Source organism: Bufo gargarizans, chromosome 1, assembly GCF_014858855.1.
Source record: "Bufo gargarizans isolate SCDJY-AF-19 chromosome 1, ASM1485885v1, whole genome shotgun sequence".
Classification (NCBI taxonomy): Eukaryota; Metazoa; Chordata; class Amphibia; order Anura; family Bufonidae; genus Bufo; species Bufo gargarizans.
Window position 1 is genome coordinate 168,223,869 of NC_058080.1, and position 21,984 is coordinate 168,245,852.

Below are 21,984 nucleotides of genomic sequence, written 5' to 3' on the forward strand. Positions count from 1 at the left end.
CATGGATGACGTGTCATTCATTATGGCCTTCATCACGCATTGCCATGCCAACCTCGGACTCGCTCACAATACCATCCGCCTGTAGTTGGCGGGGGTGCAACATCAGTTCACGTTGGACAATCCGGCCCGGATCTCTTTCTTTACATCGCAGGCCATCAAGGCCACGCTCCGGGGCATTGAGAAAGCCGGTGCAAGTAGGCTGGTGGTCCGGCAACCCATGTCCGGCTCCTTGTTCAGGCAGTTGTCCTTGGCTCTGGATGGTGATCTTTTTTGGGCCCTTGGTTAGCACCATCATTAAAGCCGCCCTTTACCTAGGGTGTTACGGGTTCCTTCGTCCGGGGGAATTCACCGCCTCCGTCCGGAACGTCCGTCGTCTCCAGAAGCAGCACTTGACCTGGCATCAGGACCTGTTTGTGCTGAGCATTCCATCTACCAAGACTGCTCAGACAGGGCCTCCAACCCTGGTTTCTTTCCACCCCTCGCATAACGCCTGGTGCCCGGTCAAGGTGCTGCGTCGGTTGTTTGTGGCCCTGCAGGCAGCAGCAGCAGATAGTCCCCCTACTCCCCTTCAAAGGAGGGCCGTGGTCCACGCCCCAGTTCGTGTCACATGTACGCTCATTAGTGGCGGGGTTAGGTCAAGACCCGAAAGGCATCTCGGGACACTCCTTTCGTATTGGGGCAGCATCAAGGCACCAGATACCTCCTCATGTCATCAGGTGCATGGGGCACTGGAGGTCGTCATGTTTTGCTAGGTACGTTCCGAATCCCCAATCAGAAATCCGTAATGCTTTCTGTTCTCTTGCCCTGTAACGGTACAATAAGTATCTGTCTGTACGATGGTGTCTCCTTTTTGGCCCCTTTTAGGCCTATCCTCGTTACAGGCTTCCGGCATTCACCAGCCAGAGGTCGGCGCTAGCTCCTTCATCCAGGGACCGTCGCCCTGACCACAAGTAGATAAGGCTGCCGTGCAGCCTGAATTTGTGTGAGGGGCAGAGGCCCCGCCCCTTTGCTATATATTCCTTGGTTCACAAGGGACGGGACGTGCAGCCAGGTACCCCTCCCTCCCTTCCCCTTTTCATAGGTCTTCCTTTAGGATAGGCCCCCTTTTAGGCCTATCCTCGTTACAGGCTTCCGGCATTCACCAGCCAGAGGTCGGCGCTAGCTCCTTCATCCAGGGACCGTCGCCCTGACCACAACTAATAATAAGATATCACAGACATTGGCGGACATGTATCAAAACTGGTGCAAAGGAAAAGTTGAATAGCTGTGGCAAAAATTCAGGCTGCTGCTTTCATCCTCTAAAGGTTGTCATTGGTTGTCATGGGTAACTACTCCATTTTTCGTTTGTACCAGTTATGATACATCATATACAACACCTGTTTATTCCTTCCATAGGCTCATTTCATGAGAAAGAAAAATAAGAGAAAAATAATATTTGTAATGCAAATTTGAATCACAAGTTTATTTAACAATGAAGTTTTGGAGAAAGAATAAACCAAAAGGGGATGGAGAGCTGCAAAAATATGTCTTGTGTCTTGGTTATTTAGACTTCTTACTGTGGAGGAACTGCATGCATCACTGGAATGAGAAAGGAAACATGTTAGCATCAGCTATGTATAGACAGAAACATGTCCAGGCTATAAGCATTGAAGCACAGATGCACCATGTTTCTGATAAATCCCCCTTCAAGTGTTTCAGCTACCGAAGTTATTCAACAGTCATGCGCCACTTTGTGATTCATCTCCGTACAGTATTAGAATGTAAAGGGTCCAATTAGCTTAGTTATTCATGAAGTCGCGTGTGACATTGTTGAATAACTTCGGTAGTCGCTTTGCTCTACACTACCAGGCATCATTAGGGCCCTCTCACCTGGCCCTGTAATCCTCTGCCTGCCCTACATTACACTTCTGCTTACTCAGCATTCAAATGACTATTCCACATGTGCCAACAATGTAATGTACAGTGCAGGCACAGGATAGGAGGGTCACGCAAGAGGGTGCTGATAATGTCTGGCAGTCTGGACCTGTCAATCAAGGGAACAGGGAGTGGTTACTGCTGCACAGCAAGTATGCTAAGAGGTACACTGAGGGGCTCTGGCCTGTCCCTCAATTCACTTAGGGCTCTTTCACACCTGCGTTATTTTCTTCCGGCATAGAGTTCCGTCGTCGGGGCTCTATGCCGGAAGAATCCTGATCAGTTTTATCCTAATGCATTCTGAATGGAGTGAAATCCGTTCAGGATGCATCAGGATGTCTTCAGTTCCGGAACGGAACGTTTTTTGGCCGGAGAAAATACCGCAACATGCTGCGCTTTTTGCTCCGGCCAAAAATCCTGAAGACTTGCCGCAAGGCCGGATCCGGAATTAATGCCCATTGAAAGGCATTGATCCGGATCCGGCCTTCAGCTAAACGTCGTTTCGGCGCTTTGCCGGATACGACGTTTAGCTTTTTTAGAGTGGTTACCATGGCTGCCGGGACGCTAAAGTCCTGGCAGCCATGGTAAAGTGTAGTAGGGAGCGGGGGAGCAGTATACTTACCGTCCGTGCGGCTCCCGGGGCGCTCCAGAGTGACGTCAGGGCTCCCCACGCGCATGGATGACGTGATCGCATGGCACGTCATCCATGCGCATGGGGCGCTCTGACGTCACTCTGAAGCACCCCGGGAGCCGCACGGACGGTAAGTATGCCGCTCTCCCGCTCCCCGCTCCTACTATGGCAACCAGGACTTTAATAGCGTCCTGGGTGCCATAGTAACACTGAAAGCATTTTGAAGACGGATCCGTCTTCAAATGCTTTCAGTACACTTGCGTTTTTCCGGATCCGGCGTGTAATTCCGGCAAGTGGAGTACACGCCGGATCTGGACAACGCAAGTGTGAAAGAGGCCTTAAAGGGGTTGGCCACCATATGCATAAAAAAAATAAAAATGTCCCAAGATATTAACTAAAGCCAAGAGGTATTAGTATAATGATAGATATACTGTGTATGTATAATTTTTCTAATGTGTTCAGCATAGTACAGAGGCTGTGTGGGAGGAGCAGCTGCAAAGTGAAAGAAAAAATCCCAGCATGCATCACAGCAAGCATCTACAGAGGAGTGGTCACATGACATCCCTGGCCAACTGTGATATCATAGTAACAACAGCACCTCAGGTGTCATTTCATCGCAGATAGAGAAGTGATTTTGATGTCCAGGATATGGTCAAACGGACATTAGTCTGGATTTTACATTGCCAATATACACTGCCTGTCCAAAAAAAAAGTCGCCACCTGGATTTAACTAACCAAATAGTTATGAGCCTCCTATTGGATAATTACTGCATAGGTGATTATCTTTCAGCTGGTAACAAGTTATTTAACCCCAACTGGTGCAATGAGTTGCTTCTCATTTCTTAAACAACCTTGTCGAAAGACCCCTCTCGTGGTCGTGGAAAAGTTGTTTGAGAAGAGTCAAATCATTGGCATGCATCAAGCAGAGAAAACATCTAAGGAGATTGCATAAACTACTAAAATTGGGTTAAGAACTGTCCAACGCATTATTAAAAACTGGAAGGATAGTGGGGACCCATCGTATTCAAGAAATGTGGCGGGGAAAAAAATCCTGAATAATCGTGATCGGCGTGAAATCATATCGAAGAAAAACAACAGTAGAACTCAGGGCTATGTTTAATAGTGAAAGTAAGAGCATTTCCCCATGCACAATGTGAAGGGAACTCAAGGGATTGGGACTGAACAGCTGTGTAGCCGTAAGAAAACCACTAATCAGTGAGGCAAACCAGAAAAAAAAGCTTCAATTTGCTAGGGAGCATAAAGATTGGACATTGGAGCAATGGAGGAAGGTCACGTGGTCTGATGAGTCCAGATTTACCCTGTTCCAGAGTGATGGGCGCATCAGGGTAAGAAGAGAGGCAGATGAAGTGATGCACCCATCATGCCTAGTGCCTACAGTACAAGCCTGTGGGGGCAGTGCTATGATCTGGGGTTGCTGCAATTGGTCAGGTCTAGGTTCAGCAACAGTATGTGCTCCAAGAATGAGGTCAGCTGACTAGCTGAACATACTGTATGACCAGGTTATTCCGTCAATAAATTTTTCCCTGATGGCACAGGCATATTCCAAGTTGACAATGCCAGGATTCATCAGGCTCAAATTGTGAAAGAGTGGTTCAGGGAGCATGAGACATCATTTTCACACATGGATTGGCCACCACAGTGTTCAGACCTTAACCCCATTTAGAACCTTTGGGATGTGCTGGAGAAGGTTTTGCGCAACAGTCAGACTCTACCATCATCAATGCAAGATCTTGGTGAAAAATTAATGCAACACTGGATGGAAATAAATCTTGTGACATTGCAGAAGCTTATCGAAACAATGCCACAGCGAATGTGTGCCATAATCAAAGCTAAAGGTGGTCCAACGAAATATTAGAGTGTGTGGCCATTTTTTTTGGTGGCAACTTTTTTTTGGGACAGGCAGTGTATATCGGCTAATAGTATCAGGAGCAATATCATCTGAACTATTATCCTGATATATATCTCCTATATACTGGAGATTAGTTACACATCCACATATTTGTATGTGCACTTTATGTTTATAATAAATCTGTATATATTTCTATACCAGCCGACTATTGATTATACATACAGTGCCAGATAGCTGAGTGCCCCCCAACCAATCCTTTAGCTTTACATATATACATGTATATATACACACACAAATATACATGTATATATACACACACACATATATACATGCATATACACACACATATAAATGTACAGTACAGACCAAAAGTTTGGACACACCTTCTCATTCAAAGAGTTTTCTTTATTTTCATTACTATGAAAATTGTAGATTCACACTGAAGGCATCAAAACTATGAATTAACACATGTGGAATTATATACATAACAAAAAAGTGTAAAACAACTGAAAATATGTCATATTCTAGGTTCTTCAAAGTAGCCACCTTTTGCTTTGATTACTGCTTTGCACACTCTTGGCATTCTCTTGTTGAGCTTCAAGAGGTAGTCATCTGAAATGGTTTTCACTTCACAGGTGTGCCCTGTCAGGTTTAATAAGTGGGATTTCTTGCCTTATAAATGGGGTTGGGACCATCAGTTGCGTTGTGGAGAAGTCAGGTGGATACACAGCTGATATTCCTACTGAATAGACGGTTAGAATTTGTATTATGGCAAGAAAAAAGCAGCTAAGTAAAGAAAAACGAGTGACCATCATTACTTTAAGAAATGAAGGTCAGTCAGCCTGAAAAATTGGGAAAACTTTGAAAGTGTCCCCAAGTACAGTGACAAAAACCATCAAGCGCTACAAAGAAACTGGCTCACATGCGGACCGCCCCATGAAAGGAAGACCAAGAGTCACCTCTGCTGCGGAGGATAAGTTCATCCGAGTCACCAGCCTCAGAAATCGCAGGTTAACAGCAGCTCAGATTAGAAACCAGGTCAATGGCACACAGAGTTCTAGCAGCAGACACATCTCTAGAACAACTGTTAAGAGGCGACTGTGTGAATCAGGCCTTCATGGTAGAATATCTGCTAGGAAACCACTGCTAAGGACAGGCAACAAGCAGAGGAGACTTGTTTGGGCTAAAGAACACAAGGAATGGACATTAGACAAGTGGAAATCTGTGCTTTGGTCTGATGAGTCCAAATTTGAGATCTTTGGTTCCAACCACCGTGTCTTTGTGCGACGCAGAAAAGGTGAACGGATGGAGTCTACATGCCTAGTTCCCACCGTGAAGCATGGAGGAGGAGGTGTGATGGTGTGGGGGTGCTTGCTGGTGACACTGTTGGGGATTTATTCAAAATTGAAGGCATACTGAACCAGCATGGCTACCACAGCATCTTGCAGCGGCATGCTATTCCATCTGGTTTGCGTTTAGTTGGACCATCATTTATTTTTCAACAGGACAATGACCCCAAACACACCTCCAGGCTGTTTAAGGGCTATTTGACCATGAAGGAGAGTAATAGGGTGCTGCGCCAGATGACCTGGCCTCCACAGTCACCAGACCTGAACCCAATCGAGATGGTTTGGGGTGAGCTGGACCGCAGAGTGAAGGCAAAAGGGCCAACAAGTGCTAAGCATCTCTGGGAACCCCTTCAAGACTGTTGGAAGACCATTTCAGGTGACTACCTCTTGAAGCTCATCAAGAGAATGCCAAGAGTGTGCAAAGCAGTAATCAAAGCAAAAGGTGGCTACTTTGAAGAACATAGAATATGACATATTTTCAGTTGTTTCACACTTTTTTGTTATGTATATAATTCCACATGTGTTAATTCATAGTTTTGATGCCTTCAGTGTGAATCTACAATTTTCATAGTCATGAAAATAAAGAAAACTCTTTGAATGAGAAGGTGTGTCCAAACTTTTGGTCTGTACTGTATATATACACACACAAATATATATGTATATATACACACAAATATATGTATATATACACACACATATATAAATGTATATATACATGTATATATACACACACAAATATACATGTATATATACACACACATATATAAATCTCCTCCTCCTTGACGGGTCAGGTACATAGTTCTCCAGGGCTTCCCTGGAGAAGGCTTGTACGATGACCTTCTTCATGTGCTTGTGATGGCTGTCATGCAGATTGAAGATTTTACGTCTCTGTAGCACCATGGTATGGAGGAGAGCCACTGTCACTTAGCCACTACCATGGCGCTGTACACCCTGGTCACCAGTGCCCTGTGCACCCTGGTGCTGCCAGTCCTGCTGCTGCTCACTGCAGTCAAGCTGTGGGAGCTGTACTGTTACAGCTGGAGACCCCCTGCTGCCAGTACCCGCTGCCCCCTGGCACTATGGGGCTGCCTTTCTATCAAGGGAACAGGGAGTGGTTACTGCTGCACAGCAAGTATGCTAAGAGGTACACTGAGGGGCTCTGGCCTGTCCCTCAATTCACTTAGGGCTCTTTCACACCTGCGTTATTTTCTTCCGGCATAGAGTTCCAGTCGTCGGGGCTCTATGCCGGAAGAATCCTGATCAGTTTTATCCTAATGCATTCTGAATGGAGTGAAATCCGTTCAGGATGCATCAGGATGTCTTCAGTTCCGGAACGGAACGTTTTTTGGCCGGAGAAAATACCGCAACATGCTGCGCTTTTTGCTCCGGCCAAAAATCCTAAAGACTTGCCGCAAGGCCGGATCCGGAATTAATGCCCATTGAAAGGCATTGATCCGGATCCGGCCTTAAGCTAAACGTCGTTTCGGCGCATTGAGAAACCTTGCAGATGATGCTACAGAGACGTAAATTCCTGCAACTGAAGCTCAGAAAGTACGGGCACATCTACAAGACGCATCTGTTTGGAACCCGGACCGTGCGCATCATGGGCGCTGAAAACGTGCGGCAGATCCTCCTCGGAGAGCATGAACTGGTGTCTGAGCACTGGCTAGATTAAGTCCGTACCAACCTGGGGGCCGACTGCCTTTTCAATCTGCATGACAGCCAGCACAATCACATGAAGAAACACATATATACATGTACATATTTATTACAATTTACTTTACTGGGGCTCTATAAATTATGGCCAGGGGATCCGCTCCAACTAGGCTCCCCACTCCGAACCCGGACAGGAATAAGTTGACAGAACAAGCAGAGTCGGAGCAGGGAGCGTGCCAGTGGCAGGGGCAGACTGGGCATGTGCTGCTCTTAGGCAGATGAGTAAAAGCAGCGCATGCGCAGTTACACTACAGGCATGGAAGAGCTTTCTCTAAAGCTCCTCCACGTCCGTGCAGCTATGGACGGATTCGGCTGCAGGGCGGAGCGGGCTCAGGGGGCGTGGCTTCAGATAATAGAAAATACAGGCAGATCTGCTTAATGACATATATTAGGAAATTAACTTTTTCCCTGCCTCCCACACAGTAGTAGCAAATACATGGAGAGTGGCCAACCTCTTTAAGCCCCAATTTGTATAAACTTTAAAACATGAATTTCTCATTGAGAATCAGATCTTCACAATAAAGGTATACTTTTAATCAGCAGGTCCACCCTACCATACATTATATCTGGTTCGATAGGGTTGACCCTGCTGCCAGATCATATTTAAAGAAAAATCTACATAAACTTTTTGAAGGTATCATTTTGATGGCATAAACAAAGAATAAGCAGTAGTAGGTATTTTAATTTTCCAAAGGTTAATCTCTTCTCTTCTTTTTTTTTTTTCAGATATATATGGGTTTCTAGCCTACAATATATGATCATGCTCACTTACAGCAGTACTGGCAGAAATGTTTAATGCAATAATTTACATATTCATTTGTGTGTTTCTTAATAAACACAAATTTTGACAAAAATGATAGGTTGTTATGTGTTCTCCCTTAATGTGTCAGAACAAAGAAAATATATGACGACTTCCAGTGTTAGATGACAATGTGACAAATGACAGTATGACATTTTTACTGTTTGCGAGGATTCTTGATTTTTTTTGTTTCTATGACTTCTACTTTGTCTTAGCAGCTCATCAGTTCATATAAAACAAGAATACTGTCAGGCTTTTCTGCAGTGATTCATAGTCAGTCTCATTTAATCTGAGGAACATTTGCAACCTGTCTATTTATACCAACTGAACACATTTTATGTATTAGACGCAGTTACGTACCTTTCACAGGTACCATGCATTTTTCACCACATAGAGGACAGCATTTAAGATTATCGGGACAATCTTCATCAGTAGAGCACTTAAGTTCAGATTTTGGCTCACAGACATCAGGACATCTTCCTGGCTTTTCTGAATAAGTAATGAAAAAAAATCATATAAAATCAGCATTATAATATAAAAACGGGGTTTCTAAGTAAAAAAAAAATAGTTGTAAGGTATGAAAAGATAGTAGACTAGTTATATGCACAATACCAAACCCCCTACGTTCCAGCGGCACCTCTTAGGTCCCCCCTGCTGGGGTTAAATTTCATGAATGCAGCTGTGATGCGTACAGCATGTGAAAAGCTACAGACAATCACTGACCTCAGTAGTCTTGTGCTGTATGCCACTGCGGCAGTGATTGGCTGCAGTCGTCATGTGCATCATCGTTGCAGATGTGGGAAGAATCAGAGCAGTGGATCCTTCTACCATGCTGTGGGTCAGATATAGGAAAAAGAAAGCTACTGTCTACAATCAGTGAGTCAACGGATTTTATTGTTGTAATAGGCCTATGACTAAAGATGAGCGAAGTTATGAAAAATTAGATTTGACTGCTTCGCCGAATTTCACAAAGAAATTTGATTTGTGTGACGCATTACTTCATCATGAATTCCTTTGCATGAAGTGGGCGCAATGATGGGGAACGGTGATTGCTCCGTCTCCCGTCATTGAAGCCCTCAGGTGCCACGTTTGTTTCTGATCATGGCATCTGATGCTATAATTTTGTTCTTTCAGAGGTTAATCAGGATATCCATTTGCTCGCATAGAGGCTGTCGCGACCATCTTGATTAAAGACACTGCACAAAATCTCACGCGGTCATCACATCATTGCGCTGGCCAGGCATGGTGACGTCATCTTGTGCAAGATTTCATGCGGTTTCTGTAATTAAGATGGCTACAACGGCCTCTGCGTATGCAAATGAATGAGGTGAATGTTTTGTTTTTTAAACACCATTTCAGGAAAAATCGATTTGTTACAACGAAGCGTGAGGAAATTTCGTTTTCCTGAATAACGGATTAAAGTCAATTAGTTTGGCTTTGATTCACTCAACACTACCTATGACTATACAGACTGCATGTATTAATGCCTGGCTACAAAGTGACTTAAAAGGTAATTTCACACAGATAATCCATCAGGTTATCGTTAAGGAATTCAAGGCAACTTTCTCATTTCTAGTGTTGATCACAAATATTCTAATCGGAAATTTTTATCACGAATATCGGCACTTCGAGAATTCGCAAAAATCTAGAATATAGTTCTATATATTCGTAATCACGAATATTCTAGTTATTTTTTTCCATCAGTACTACTGCTTCTTGCTTGTGGGCCAATGAAAAGGCTGAAATATATTTGTCTGAGCTTAGCAACATCCCTAGCAACCAATAGGAAAGTTGACCCCTTCCCATATAAGAACCTCCCCAGCAGCCATTTTCTGCTGTTTTTTGCAGTTCTGAGAGGGAGCAGTGACATTGCTGTGCACTGTGCTTTGCTGAGTCATCTGGATCCTTATTTAATTACATTAGTTAGCTAATATATATAATACAGATAGTTAGTGGTAGATAGTCAGTGTAGGTTAGATAGTGATATAGTGTAGCTGATAGGTTCCAGTGCCTGGTGTTAGGTAGTGTTATAGGAATTACTGTGCTGTGATAGGGATTAGTGTCTCTGTTAGACACAGTGCTGTGATGTCACAACAATACCTAGTACATCAATCAGAAATATATATTCAGACCTGATAAAATGTGAAGTTGCACGTATTGCACAAAAAAAAAAGCGCAATCGTGAAAATAATGACTGGAGATCGCGAATTCTAGAATTCGCAAATTTATTGTGAATATTATGCTAAATATATAAAAAATATAAACGAATATTGCCTAAGCCGATCATCACTACTCATTTCTCCAGCTTTTGTTTTTCATATTGCATTTATCATCACCTCTTTTCAATGTTGTCCAAATGTTATGGCTATTTTTGCACACCTAACCAAATAACAAAATAGCAAGTCATGAGTTATAGGAAAAAATATTGTATATTTATACCATGTTAGCCAGTGCATAGAAAAGCTAAAAATCAAGAGTCCTTGGTATTCAGCTACTAGGGATGACTAAACCCAAACCACACTGTTCGGGTTCGTATTGAATATTACGGTGTCCAGGTACCCGAACCCAAAGACAGACATTGGCGTGAAAATCTGTGTTCAGAGTTTAAATAAAGCTTGTTGAAAGGCTGCAGCGCAGCTAATCAACAAGCGTTTAAGCTGTGGGCACTTGGAAGCCATCACAGTCATATCTAGTATTAGCATGGATGTGATTGGCCAGCGCACCATGTGACCCTGAATGCATAATCACATGGACAGGATGCTGCTGCACTGAGGGACAGTGTTAGGGTTTTATTATTTTCTTTTAAGAAGTCTGTGGCTGATCTAAAGGCATTTAAGTGAATGCAATCCTACTCCTTTGCACCAGTAACACAGAAACACAATACTTAATCGTGCTTTTAAGTCTGTGGGTGACCTGTAGTCATTTTTGGTCGGTGTAATACTACTCCTTTGCACCAGTGACATGGAAATACTATAGTTAATCCATCTGTTAATTGTGTCTGTGACACATGGCCATTTCTTTGGGTGCAAAACACTTCAATTTCCCCTGACACATAAATACAATAGTTAATCAGTCTGTTAATTGTGTCGGTGACACAAAGCTAATTTTGGGGGGTTCATCACACTGCATTCTCATCTGTGTAACTGTTATAAGAGGTTTAATCAGTCTGTTCATTGAGCCGATGACACAAAGCAATTTGTTTTATAAATAACACCGCATTTTCATCCATCTAACTGTAATAGAAGAGTAAATTAGTGTGTTAATTGTGTAGGTGACACATAGCTATTTTTTTGGGTGCAAAACACCAATTGCCCCTGTGACACGGAAATACAATAGTTAATCAGTCCATTGTGTCGGTGACACATAGCTATTTTTTGGTGTGCAAAACTGTTCATTTTCATCCATCTATCTGTAATCGGAAAGTTAATGAGTCTGTTAATTGTGTCTGTGACACAAAGCAAAATTTTGGGGGTTCATCAGACTGCATTCTCATCCATCTGTTATAGGAGTTTTAATTAGTCTGTTCATTGTGTCGGTGACAAAAAGTTAAGTGAATAACACCGCATTTTCATCAGTCTAACTGTAATAGGAGAGTAAATTAGTCTGTTAATTGTGTCGGTGACACATAGCCATTTTTTGGAGTGCAAAACACTTCAGTTGCCCCTGTGACACGGAAATACAATAGTTAATCGGTCTGTTATTGTGTTGGTGACACATAGCCATTTTTTGGAGTGCAAAACACTTCAGTTGCCCCTGTGACACGGAAATACAATAGTTAATCGGTCTGTTATTGTGTTGGTGACACATAGCTATTATTTTGGGTGCAAAACACTTCAATTGGCCCTGTGACACAGAAACACAATAGTTAAATAGTCTAATAATTCTGTCGGTGACACAAAGCTATTTTTGTTTCATCAATAAGACCGCTTTTTCATCCGTATAACTGTAATCAGAGAGTAAATTAGTCTATTAATTGTGTTGGTGACACTAAGCCAATTTTTTGGGTTCATCACACTGCATTCTCATCCGTCTAACTGTTATAGGAGGTTTAATCAGTCTGGTAATTGAGTCGGTGACCTATAGCCATTTTTTGGGGTGCACAACACTTCATTTGCACCTGCGACACAGAAATACAATTGTTCATTTGTCAGCCAATTTAGTTGGTCACTGTAAGGGTGACCGTAAATAAAATGTGAGGAGCAGCAACTAGGAGACGTGGTTGTGGTCGTCGTGCTGCTGATGTTGGTGTTCTGCTTTAGGGATAGGACGTTGTCAATCTGTGCCAGCTACATTCCCAAACGAAACACCTTCTTCTGGTGCACGCAGGCAACAGAAGGTTCTGCATCATTTTGTAGGCCTGAATACTGCTCTATGAATGGTGAGGCCAAAACAAGTAGAGGCGGTAGTAAAATAGATGACCAACAGTGCCTCCAGTTCCTTCACATTGTCTTCCACCTGGTCTCCTGCTAAAAGCGCTTAGTTAGCACCGGCGGCCCAAGAGCATCTGTCTTTCACCTCAGCCCCTGCTGAGCCCCAAGTCATGCAGTAGTCACTTATGCTTTTTGATGGTTCTGCTGGCTGGGTTTCTGTGGGCCATCCATCTAGCCCTGCCCCAGAAGTGGAAGTTATTCCAGATCTGGGCCTAGCTGCTTTGATGCACATCCCTTGCCTGGCGCATGTGCTTAACTCCTTAAGAACGCAGCCTTATTTCACCATAAGGACCAGGCCATTTTTTGCAAATATGACCAGTGTCACTTTAAGTGGTGATAACTTTAAAACGCTTTTACTTATCCAGGCCATTCTGAGATAGTTTTTTCATTACATATTGTACTTGATGACAATGGTAAAATGGAGTCAAAATTTCCAAGTTTCAATTTCTCTACTTCTATAATACATAGTAATACCTCCAAAAATAGTTATTACTTTACATTCCCCATATGTCTACTTTATGTTTGGATTTTTGGGAATGACATTTTAGTTTTTGGGGATGTTACAAGGCTTAGAAGTTTAGAAGCAAATCTTGAAATTTTTCAGAAATTTTCAAAAACCCAATTTTTAGGGACCAGTTCAGGTCTGAAGTCACTTAGTGAGGCTTACATAATAGAAACCACCCATTCTAGAAACTAGACCCCTCAAGGTATTCAAAACTGATTTTACAAACTTTGTTAACCCTTTAGGTGTTCCACAAGAATTAATGGAAAATAGAGATACAATTTAAAAATTTCACTTTTTTGGCAGACTTTTCATTTGAATAATTTTTTTCCAGTTACAAAACAAGGGTTAACAGCCAAACAAAACTCAATATTTATGGCTCTGATTCTGTAGTTTACAGAAAAACCCCATATGTGGTTGTAAACCACTGTACGGGCACACGGCTAGGTGCAGAAGGAAAGGAATGCCATATGGTTTTTAGAAGGCAAATTTTGCTGGACTGGTTTTTTGACACCATGTCCCATTTGAAGCTCCCCTGATGCAACCCTAGAGTAGAAACTCCAACAAAGTTACCCCATTTTAGAAACTACAGGATAGGTTAGAAGTTTTGTTGGTACTAGTTTAGGGTACATATGATTTTTGGTTGCTCTATATTACACTTTTTTTGAGGCAAGGTAACAAAAAATTGCTGTTTTGGCACTGTTTTTTTTTGTTTTTATTTACAACATTCATCTGGCAGGTTAGCTCATGTGGTATTTTTATAGAGCAGGTTGCCACGGACGCGGTGATACCTAATATGTATACTATTTTTTTATTTTTGTAAGTTTTACACAATGATTTCATTTTTGAAAAAATAAATAAATCATGTTTTAGTGTCTCCATAGTCTGAGATCCATAGTTTTTTCAGTTTTTGGGCGATTATCTTGAGTGGGGTATGATTTTTGCGAGATGAGATGACGGTTTGATTGGCACTATTTTGGGGTGCGTATGACTTTTTGATTGCTTGCTATTGCTCTTTATGTGATGTGAGGTGACAAAAAATGACTTTTTTTACACAGTTTTTTTTTTACGGTATTCACCTGTGATATTTTTATAGAGCAAGTTTTTACGGACGCGGCAATACCTAATATGTATACTTTTTTTATTTATGTAAGTTTTACACAATAATATCATTTTTGAAACAAAAAAAAAAAAATACATGTTTTAGTGTCTCCATAGTCTAAGAGCCATAGTTTTTTTTATTTTTTGGGCCATTGTCTCATGTAAGGGCTCACTTTTTGCAGGATTAGGTGACGGTTTGATTGGTACTATTTTGGCGTACATACGACTTTTTTGATCACTTTTATTACCTTTTTTGGGAAGGTGGTCAAAATTTCAATTTCATCATAGTTTTTATTTTATTTTTTTATGGCGTTCACAGTGCGGGGAAAGAAACATGACCATTTTATAGAACAGGTCGTTACGGACGCAGTGATATCAAACATGTGTAGGGAATTTAATTTTTTTTAATTTTTAATCAGTGATAGATGTGTTTTTTATTTTTTTCACTTTTTTATTTACATTTTTTTGACCCAGACCCACTTGTTTCTTGAAGATCCAGTGGGTCTGATGTATGTATAATATAGTACAGTAGACTATATAGTGTACTGTACTGTATTTTCACTTTACAAAGTCTGATTAGACTTCTGCCTTTAGTAGAAGTCTAATCAGCACCATGGACAGCTGGACACCTGTGAAGGAGTCTGGTTGCCATGGTAACCATCACTCGCTGCCACAGCAGAGCAGTGGGTGATGGGGAGGGAGGGGGGCTAGCCTCTCCCATCGGGGGCGAAAAAGGCACAGCAGCCCCCGATGGGAGAGGGAGGGAGCTCCTCCCCTGTTAACCTCTTCCATACAGCGGTCCCTACGGACCACTGCATGGAAGGAGTTAAATGCCTGACATCTGTGCCAGCACAGATGTCAGGCATTTCAAGCAGAGTGTCAGCAATGTGCTGACACTCTGCAAACCGCTCGGCCATCCTGAGAGAGGAGGCGGGCGGATGATCACGTGCCTGCCCGCCCCCCCAGCTCCGACCAGATGATCGCGGCCCTCCCACGTGCACTGCCACACCGAGCCCCACCCTGCTGCGCCCGCCGGCATATAACACAGAGGGCTGCAGGGGGGGTTAAACATAAAATAAAGCCATATTGAAGTCTCTGATCCCAGCAGGCACCGGGTTCCAATCGCCGCCGGCCGAGCAGCGGTGATCGGAAATACATAGGACGTACCGGTATGCCCTGTGTCATTAAGGATCGGGAAATCAGGGCGTACCGGTACGCCCTATGTCTGGAACAGGTTAATTTGGTGGTGCAAAGTTTCTAAAAAAATGCTGCTGCAGAAAGTGAGGGCTGTCTGTGTGAGTCGCTCTGCGGAACAGCAACACTTCACCACCAGTCAGTGGGTCTCTATGCGGGACGTGTGTCGTGTTGAGCTGTTTAGAGTAGTCAACAAACATGGCCAGTGCCGATGACGCTGTCCTCATCGTTACTATGCCACATCTATGAGTCCTTGAAAAAAGCTTTGGGTGATGATGGATAAGGATGTGGCACAGGAGTAAGAGGATGAGGAACAGAGATCATTCCCATGGTTATCAGGCCAGTCGTCCACAGGTGGCTTGGAGGATCGGTTCCAGCACCAACAGCAGCCAGGTACCCAACTGTCCAGCCAGGGCACAGTTTAGGAGGATGAGGAAGATGATGAGGACAAAAAGGAGAATCCGCGTTCACAGCAGGGTTGCACCCAAATCAGCTCATGGGCATACAGAGGACACAGTCGATACACTTCCCACAGAGAACAGCTTGTCATTGCCTTTGGGAAGCCTTGCACACATAAGCAACTACATGCTGCAGTGCCTGCGCAATGACTGCCGAGTTGCCCTCATTCTTACCAGTGCTGATTACTGGGTGGCAACCCTGCTGGATCCATGCTAAAAGGACAATGTGCTGTCCTTACTTCCATCACTGGAGCATGATCGGAAGATGCGCAAGTACAAGAGCACGCTGTTAGACGCGCTACTGATGGAGTTCAATCCTGACAGCAGGGACTCAGTGGAAGGACGAGACGAAGAAGTAAGTTGCCAACACAGCTGGGGCACTGCCACCACCTCAGAAGGGTGGGTTAGCATGGCCAAAAAGCTTTTTCAGCACACAACAACATCCAGCACCACCATCTGATATGGACCGTCTTAGCAGGAGGCAGCGTTTCAGCAACATGGTGAAACAGTACATATTCATACGTCTGCACATACTGACTGATGGGTCTGCCTCATTTACCTTCTGCGTAGCCAAATTGGGCACATGGCCTGAGCTTGCCCTTTACGTCTTGGAGGTGCTGGCCTGCCCTGAGGTAAGTGTATTGTCCAAATGTGTGTTTAGCATAGCTGGGGGGTGATCACATCCAAAGTGGACAAGCTCACGTTCATTAAAATAAACCAGGCATAAATCCCAGTACCTTGGGCAGATTAGGAGGGTATATTGGCCGCACCCAGCCATTGTTATACTCCAGTGCAGATTGTGCATTCTCTTTGCCATTTCCTAATGTTTTGGGGCCTCCACAAACCCCCAAAAATTTTGGTAAAAAAAATTAAACAATATTGTTGGCTACCTCCTCCGCCTCTTCTGCGTACAACACCACGTCCACCTTGCCAGCCTCTTCCGCTTACACTGCCTCATCCACCTCCTCCTCCACAAGATTATTATGTCTTATATTGGCAGAGTAGAGAGGTATGGCGGCGACATACAGCCATTGTTATACTCTTGTGCACTTTGTGCATTCTCTTTCTATTTCACAATGTTTTGGGGCTTCCACAAACCAAAAAACAAAATAAAATAAAAGTAAAAAAAATAAAAAATGTGGCTACCTTCTCCGCCTCTTCCGCCTACACCACACGTCCATTTTGTCTGCCTCTTCTGCTTATACCGCAACGTCTGCCTCCTCCTCCACTCGGACCTCCACCTCCTCCCACCCGCACCCCAGAAAATGGCTATAGGTCACACACAGAATTAACGGACAAAAAAAAAAAAAAATAAAGAAGTCCCCCCCCCCCCCCAAAACCAGTGTTGGCTTCCTCCTTCACCTCCTCGTCCACCTACAACACCATGTCTACAGCTTTCTCAACTTCCTACTCCATTTGAACCTCCGGCTTCTGATTCAAGATTATTATTTTTTATGTTTATGTATTTTATTATATTATATAATAATATTATTATTAGAGATGAGCGAATTTTTAAAATATTTGATTCGCCGGTTCGCCAAATTTTTCTGGAAAAAATTTGGTTTGATCCAAATATATTAGCTGCAAATTTCGTTAAAAAAGTCTATTTCCGGGCTGCAGAGAGCCTTTATAGTGGTGTAGAACACTGTGCCTTGTAGCAACACGCATAGGAGTCTGCTTTGGTAGTGAAATAATACTGTGAATCCGTATGAGATGCAGATGACAGGGTTGCTCTTAGAATCACTGCACATTTCACTTATTAGGGCAGTCACAGGACCAAAACTGACCGAATAACTCAAGTATGAACTCAGGGGGAGATAGTCAGTGTAGATTAGATTAATCTATAATGTAGCTGGGTGTTAGGCAGTGCAATAGGTTCTGCTGTCCATACATACATGCTACAGACATGGTGCTGTGATGTCACAAGTTGCACGTATTGCGAAAAAATATGCGCATCATTAATTGCTGAAAATTCGCAAGCAAATATATTGGAGCACTCTATCTGCATATAAAGCTATTCTAATGTTCTGCCATGCCAACCATTTTCTCCAGTCTCAGGAAACTTATACCAGCTTGAAAAATGTAGCATAAGTGACCCACACCGGTATTTTGCATGCATTACGCAAATAATACATTGCCGATTTTTGCAATCAAGAATATAATCTTGACTTCTCAAATTCGCAAATATATGACGAATTTGAATATTGCCCCTGACGCTCATCACTATTTATTATATAGTAAAGGGGTAGGCAACTTTCCTATTAGTTGCTAGGGATGTTGCTAACACAGATATTGCAGCCTTCTCATTGACCCACAAGCAAGAAGGGAGGTTACTGATGAAAAGAAAAAATCTAGAATATTCGCGATTACGAATATATAGCACATATTCTCAAAGTGCCAATATTCACGCTAAAAATTTGCAATTTGAATATTTGCGATCGAGACTAATCAGGAAGAGGCTACAGAATGGCACAATGACAGCAGCATGAGGAGACCGCAGAGTGGCCCAATGATAGAGTGTACGATACCACAGAGTGGCAAGGTATCACAAAGTGGAAAGGTGACATTGTGTGGAGATGGCAGCAGCATCAGGAGACCACAGAGTGGCAAGGTGACATAGTGTGGATATGGCAGCAGCATCAGGAGACCACAGAGTGGCAAGGTGACATAGTGTGGATATGGCAGCAGCATCAGGAGACCACAGAGTGGCAAGGTGACATAGTGTGGATATGGCAGCAGCATCAGGAAACCACAGAGTGCCAAGGTGACATAGTGTGGAGACGGCAGCAGCATCAGGAGACCACAGAGTGCCAAGGTGACATAGTGTGGAGATGGCAGCAGCATCAGGAGACCACAGAGTTGAAAGGGGACATAGTGTGAATATGGCAGCTGCAGCATGAGGATACCACAGATTGGCAAGGTGACATAGTGTGGAGATGGCAGTAGCAGCAGCATCAGGAGACCACATAGTGGTCAGGTGACATAGTGTGGATATGGCAGCAGCATCAGGAGACCACAGAGTGGAAAGGGGACATAGTGTGGATATGGCAGCAGCATGAGGACACCACAGAGTGACAAGGTGACATAGTGTGGATATGGCAGCATCAGCAGGAGGATACCACAGAGTGGCAAAGTGACATAGTGTGGAGCTGGCGGTAGCAGCAGCAGCAGGAGGATACCACAGAGTGGCAAGGTGACATAGTGTGAAGATGGCAGCAGCAACAGCAGCACCATCATGAGACCACAGAGTATAAGGGTGACATAGTGTGGATATGGCAGCGGCAGCAGGATGATACCACAAAGTGGCAAGGTGACATAATGTAAAGATGGCAGCAGCATCAAGAGGATACTACAGAGTGGCAAGGTGACATAGTGTGGAGATGAGCGTAGCAGCAGCAGCAGGAGGATACCACACAGTGGCAAGGTGACAGTGTGGATATGGCAGCAGCAGCAGGAGGATACCACAGAGTGGCAAGGTGACATAATGTGGATATGGCAGCATCAGGGGACACCACAGAGTGGCAGGGTGAAATAATGTGGATATGGCAGCAGCAGGGGGACACCACAGAGTGGCAAGGTGACATAGTGTGGAGATGGCAGAAGCAGGAGGAACCACAGAGTGGCAAGGTGACATAGTGTGGATATGTCAGTAGCAGTGTCATCAGGAGATCACATAGTGGCAAGGTGACATAGTGTGGATATGGCAGCAGCAGGAGGATACCACAGAGTGGCAAAGTGACATAGTGCGGAGATGGCAGCAGCAGCTGCATCAGGAGACCACAGAGTGGCAAGGTGACATAGTGTGGGGATGGTGGCAGCAGCAGCATCATGAGACCACAAAGTGGCAAGGTGACATAGTGTGGATATGTCAGTAGCAGTGTCATCAGGAGATCACATAGTGGCAAGGTGACATAGTGTGGATATGGCAGCAGCAGGAGGATACCACAGAGTGGCAAGGTGACATAGTGTGGAGATGGTGGCAGCAGCAGCATCATGAGACCACAAAGTGGCAAGGTGACATAGTGTGGATATGGCGGCAGCATCAGCAGCAGCAGGAGGATACCACAGAGTGGCAGGTGACATAGTGTAGAGATGGCAGCAGCAGCAGGAGGATACAACAGAGTGGCAAGGTGACATAGTGTGGAGATGGCAGCAACAGTAGGAGGAGGATACCACATAGTGGCAAGGTGACATAGTGTGGAGATGTCAGCGGCAGGAGGATACCACAGAGTGGCAAGGTGACATAGTGTGGAGATAGCAGCAGCAGCTGCATCAGGAGACCATAGAGTGGCAAGGTGTCATAGTGTGAATATGGCAGCAGCAGGAGGAGGATACCACATAGTGGCAAAGTGACATAGTGTGGAGATGACAGCAGCAAGGAGGATATCACAGAGTGGCAAGGTGGCATAGTGTAGAGATGGCAGCAGCAGCTGCATCAGGAGACCACAGAGTGGCAAGGTGTCATAGTGTAGATATGGAAGCAGGAGGAAACCACAGAGTGGCAAGGTGACATAATGTGGAGATGGCAGCAGCAGCACGAGGATACCACAGAGTGGCAAGGTGACATACAGTTGCAAGAAAAAGTATGTGAACCCTTTGGCATGTTATGGATTTCTGCACACATTAGTCATAAAATGTGATCTGATCTTCATCTAAGTCACAATAAACAATCACAGTCTGCTTAAACTAATAACACACAAGTAATTAAATGTTATCATGTTTTTATTGAACACACCATTTAAACATTCACAGTGCAGGTGGAAAAAGTATGTGAACCCTTGGATTTAATAACTGGTTGAACCCCCTTTGGCAGCAATAACTTCAACCAAACGTTTCCTGTAGTTGCAGATCAGACGTGCACAACGGTCAGGAGTAATTCTTGACCATTTCTCTTTACAGAACTGTTTTAGTTCAGCAATATTCTTGGGATGTCTGGTGTGAATCGCTTTCTTAAAGTCATGCCACATAATCTCAATAGGGTTGAGGTCAGGACTCTGACTGGGCCACTCCAGAAGATGTATTTTCTTCTGTTTAAGCCATTCTGTTGATTTACTTCTATGCTTTGGGTTGTTGTCCTGTTGCAACACCCATCTTCTGTTGAGCTTCAGCTGGTGGACCGATGGCCTTAGGTTCTTCTTCAAAATGTCTTGATAAACTTGGGAATTGATTTTTCCTTTGATGATAGCAATCCGTCCAGGCCCTGATGCAGCAAAACAGCCTTAAACCATGATGCCCCCACCACCATACTTCACAGTTGGGATGAGGTTTTGATGTTGGTGTGCTGTGCCTCTTTTTCTTCACACATAGCGTTGTGTTTCTTCCAAACAACTCAACTTTGGTTTCATCTGTCCACAGAATATTTTGCCAGTACTGCTGTGGAACATCCAGGTGCTCTTGTGCAAACTGTAAACGTGCAGCAATGTTTTTTTTGGACAGCAGTGGCTTCCTCTGTGGTATCCTCCCATGAAATCCATTCTTGTTTAGTGTTTTATGTATCGTAAATTCGCTAACAGGGATGTTAGCATATGCCAGAGACCTTTGTAAGTCTTTAGCTGACACTCTAGGATTTTTCTTCACCTCATTGAGCAGTCTGCGCTGTGCTCTTGCAGTCATCTTTACAGGACGGCCACTCCTAGGGAGAGTAGCAGCAGTGCTGAACTTTCTCCATTTATAGACGATTTGTCTTACCGTGGACTGATGAACAGCAAGGCTTTTGGAGATACTTTTATAACCCTTTCCAGCTTTATTGATGTCAACAATTCTTAATCGTAGGTCTTCTGAGAGCTCTTTTGTGTGAGGCATCATTCACATCAGGCAATGCTTCTTGTGAAAAGCAAACCCAGAACTGGTGTGTTTTTTTTTATAGGGCAGGGCAGCTGTAACCAACACCTCTAATCTCATCTCATTGATTGGACTCCAGTTGGCTGACACCTCACATACTTTTTCCACCTGCACTATGAATGTTTAAATGGTGTGTTTGTTTAATAAAAACATGATAACATGTAATTCTTTGTGTGTTA

The 21,984-nt window shown here is 43.8% G+C and overlaps 1 protein-coding gene across 1 annotated transcript in view; it reads right to left on the reverse strand.

The window, feature by feature from the left end:
• Positions 1-1,442: 1,442 nt before the first annotated feature.
• LOC122941073 (whey acidic protein-like) overlaps positions 1,443-21,984 on the reverse strand; it is a 60,560-nt gene continuing 40,018 nt past the window's right edge. Inside the window, exons 4-5 of the mRNA XM_044298104.1 lie at positions 8,640-8,768; positions 1,443-1,578 (exon numbers count right to left, since the gene is read on the reverse strand). Of these exons, the coding sequence (XP_044154039.1) occupies positions 1,553-1,578; positions 8,640-8,768 (155 nt within the window). The 3' untranslated portion in view covers positions 1,443-1,552. The remainder of the gene's footprint in view (positions 1,579-8,639; positions 8,769-21,984) is intronic.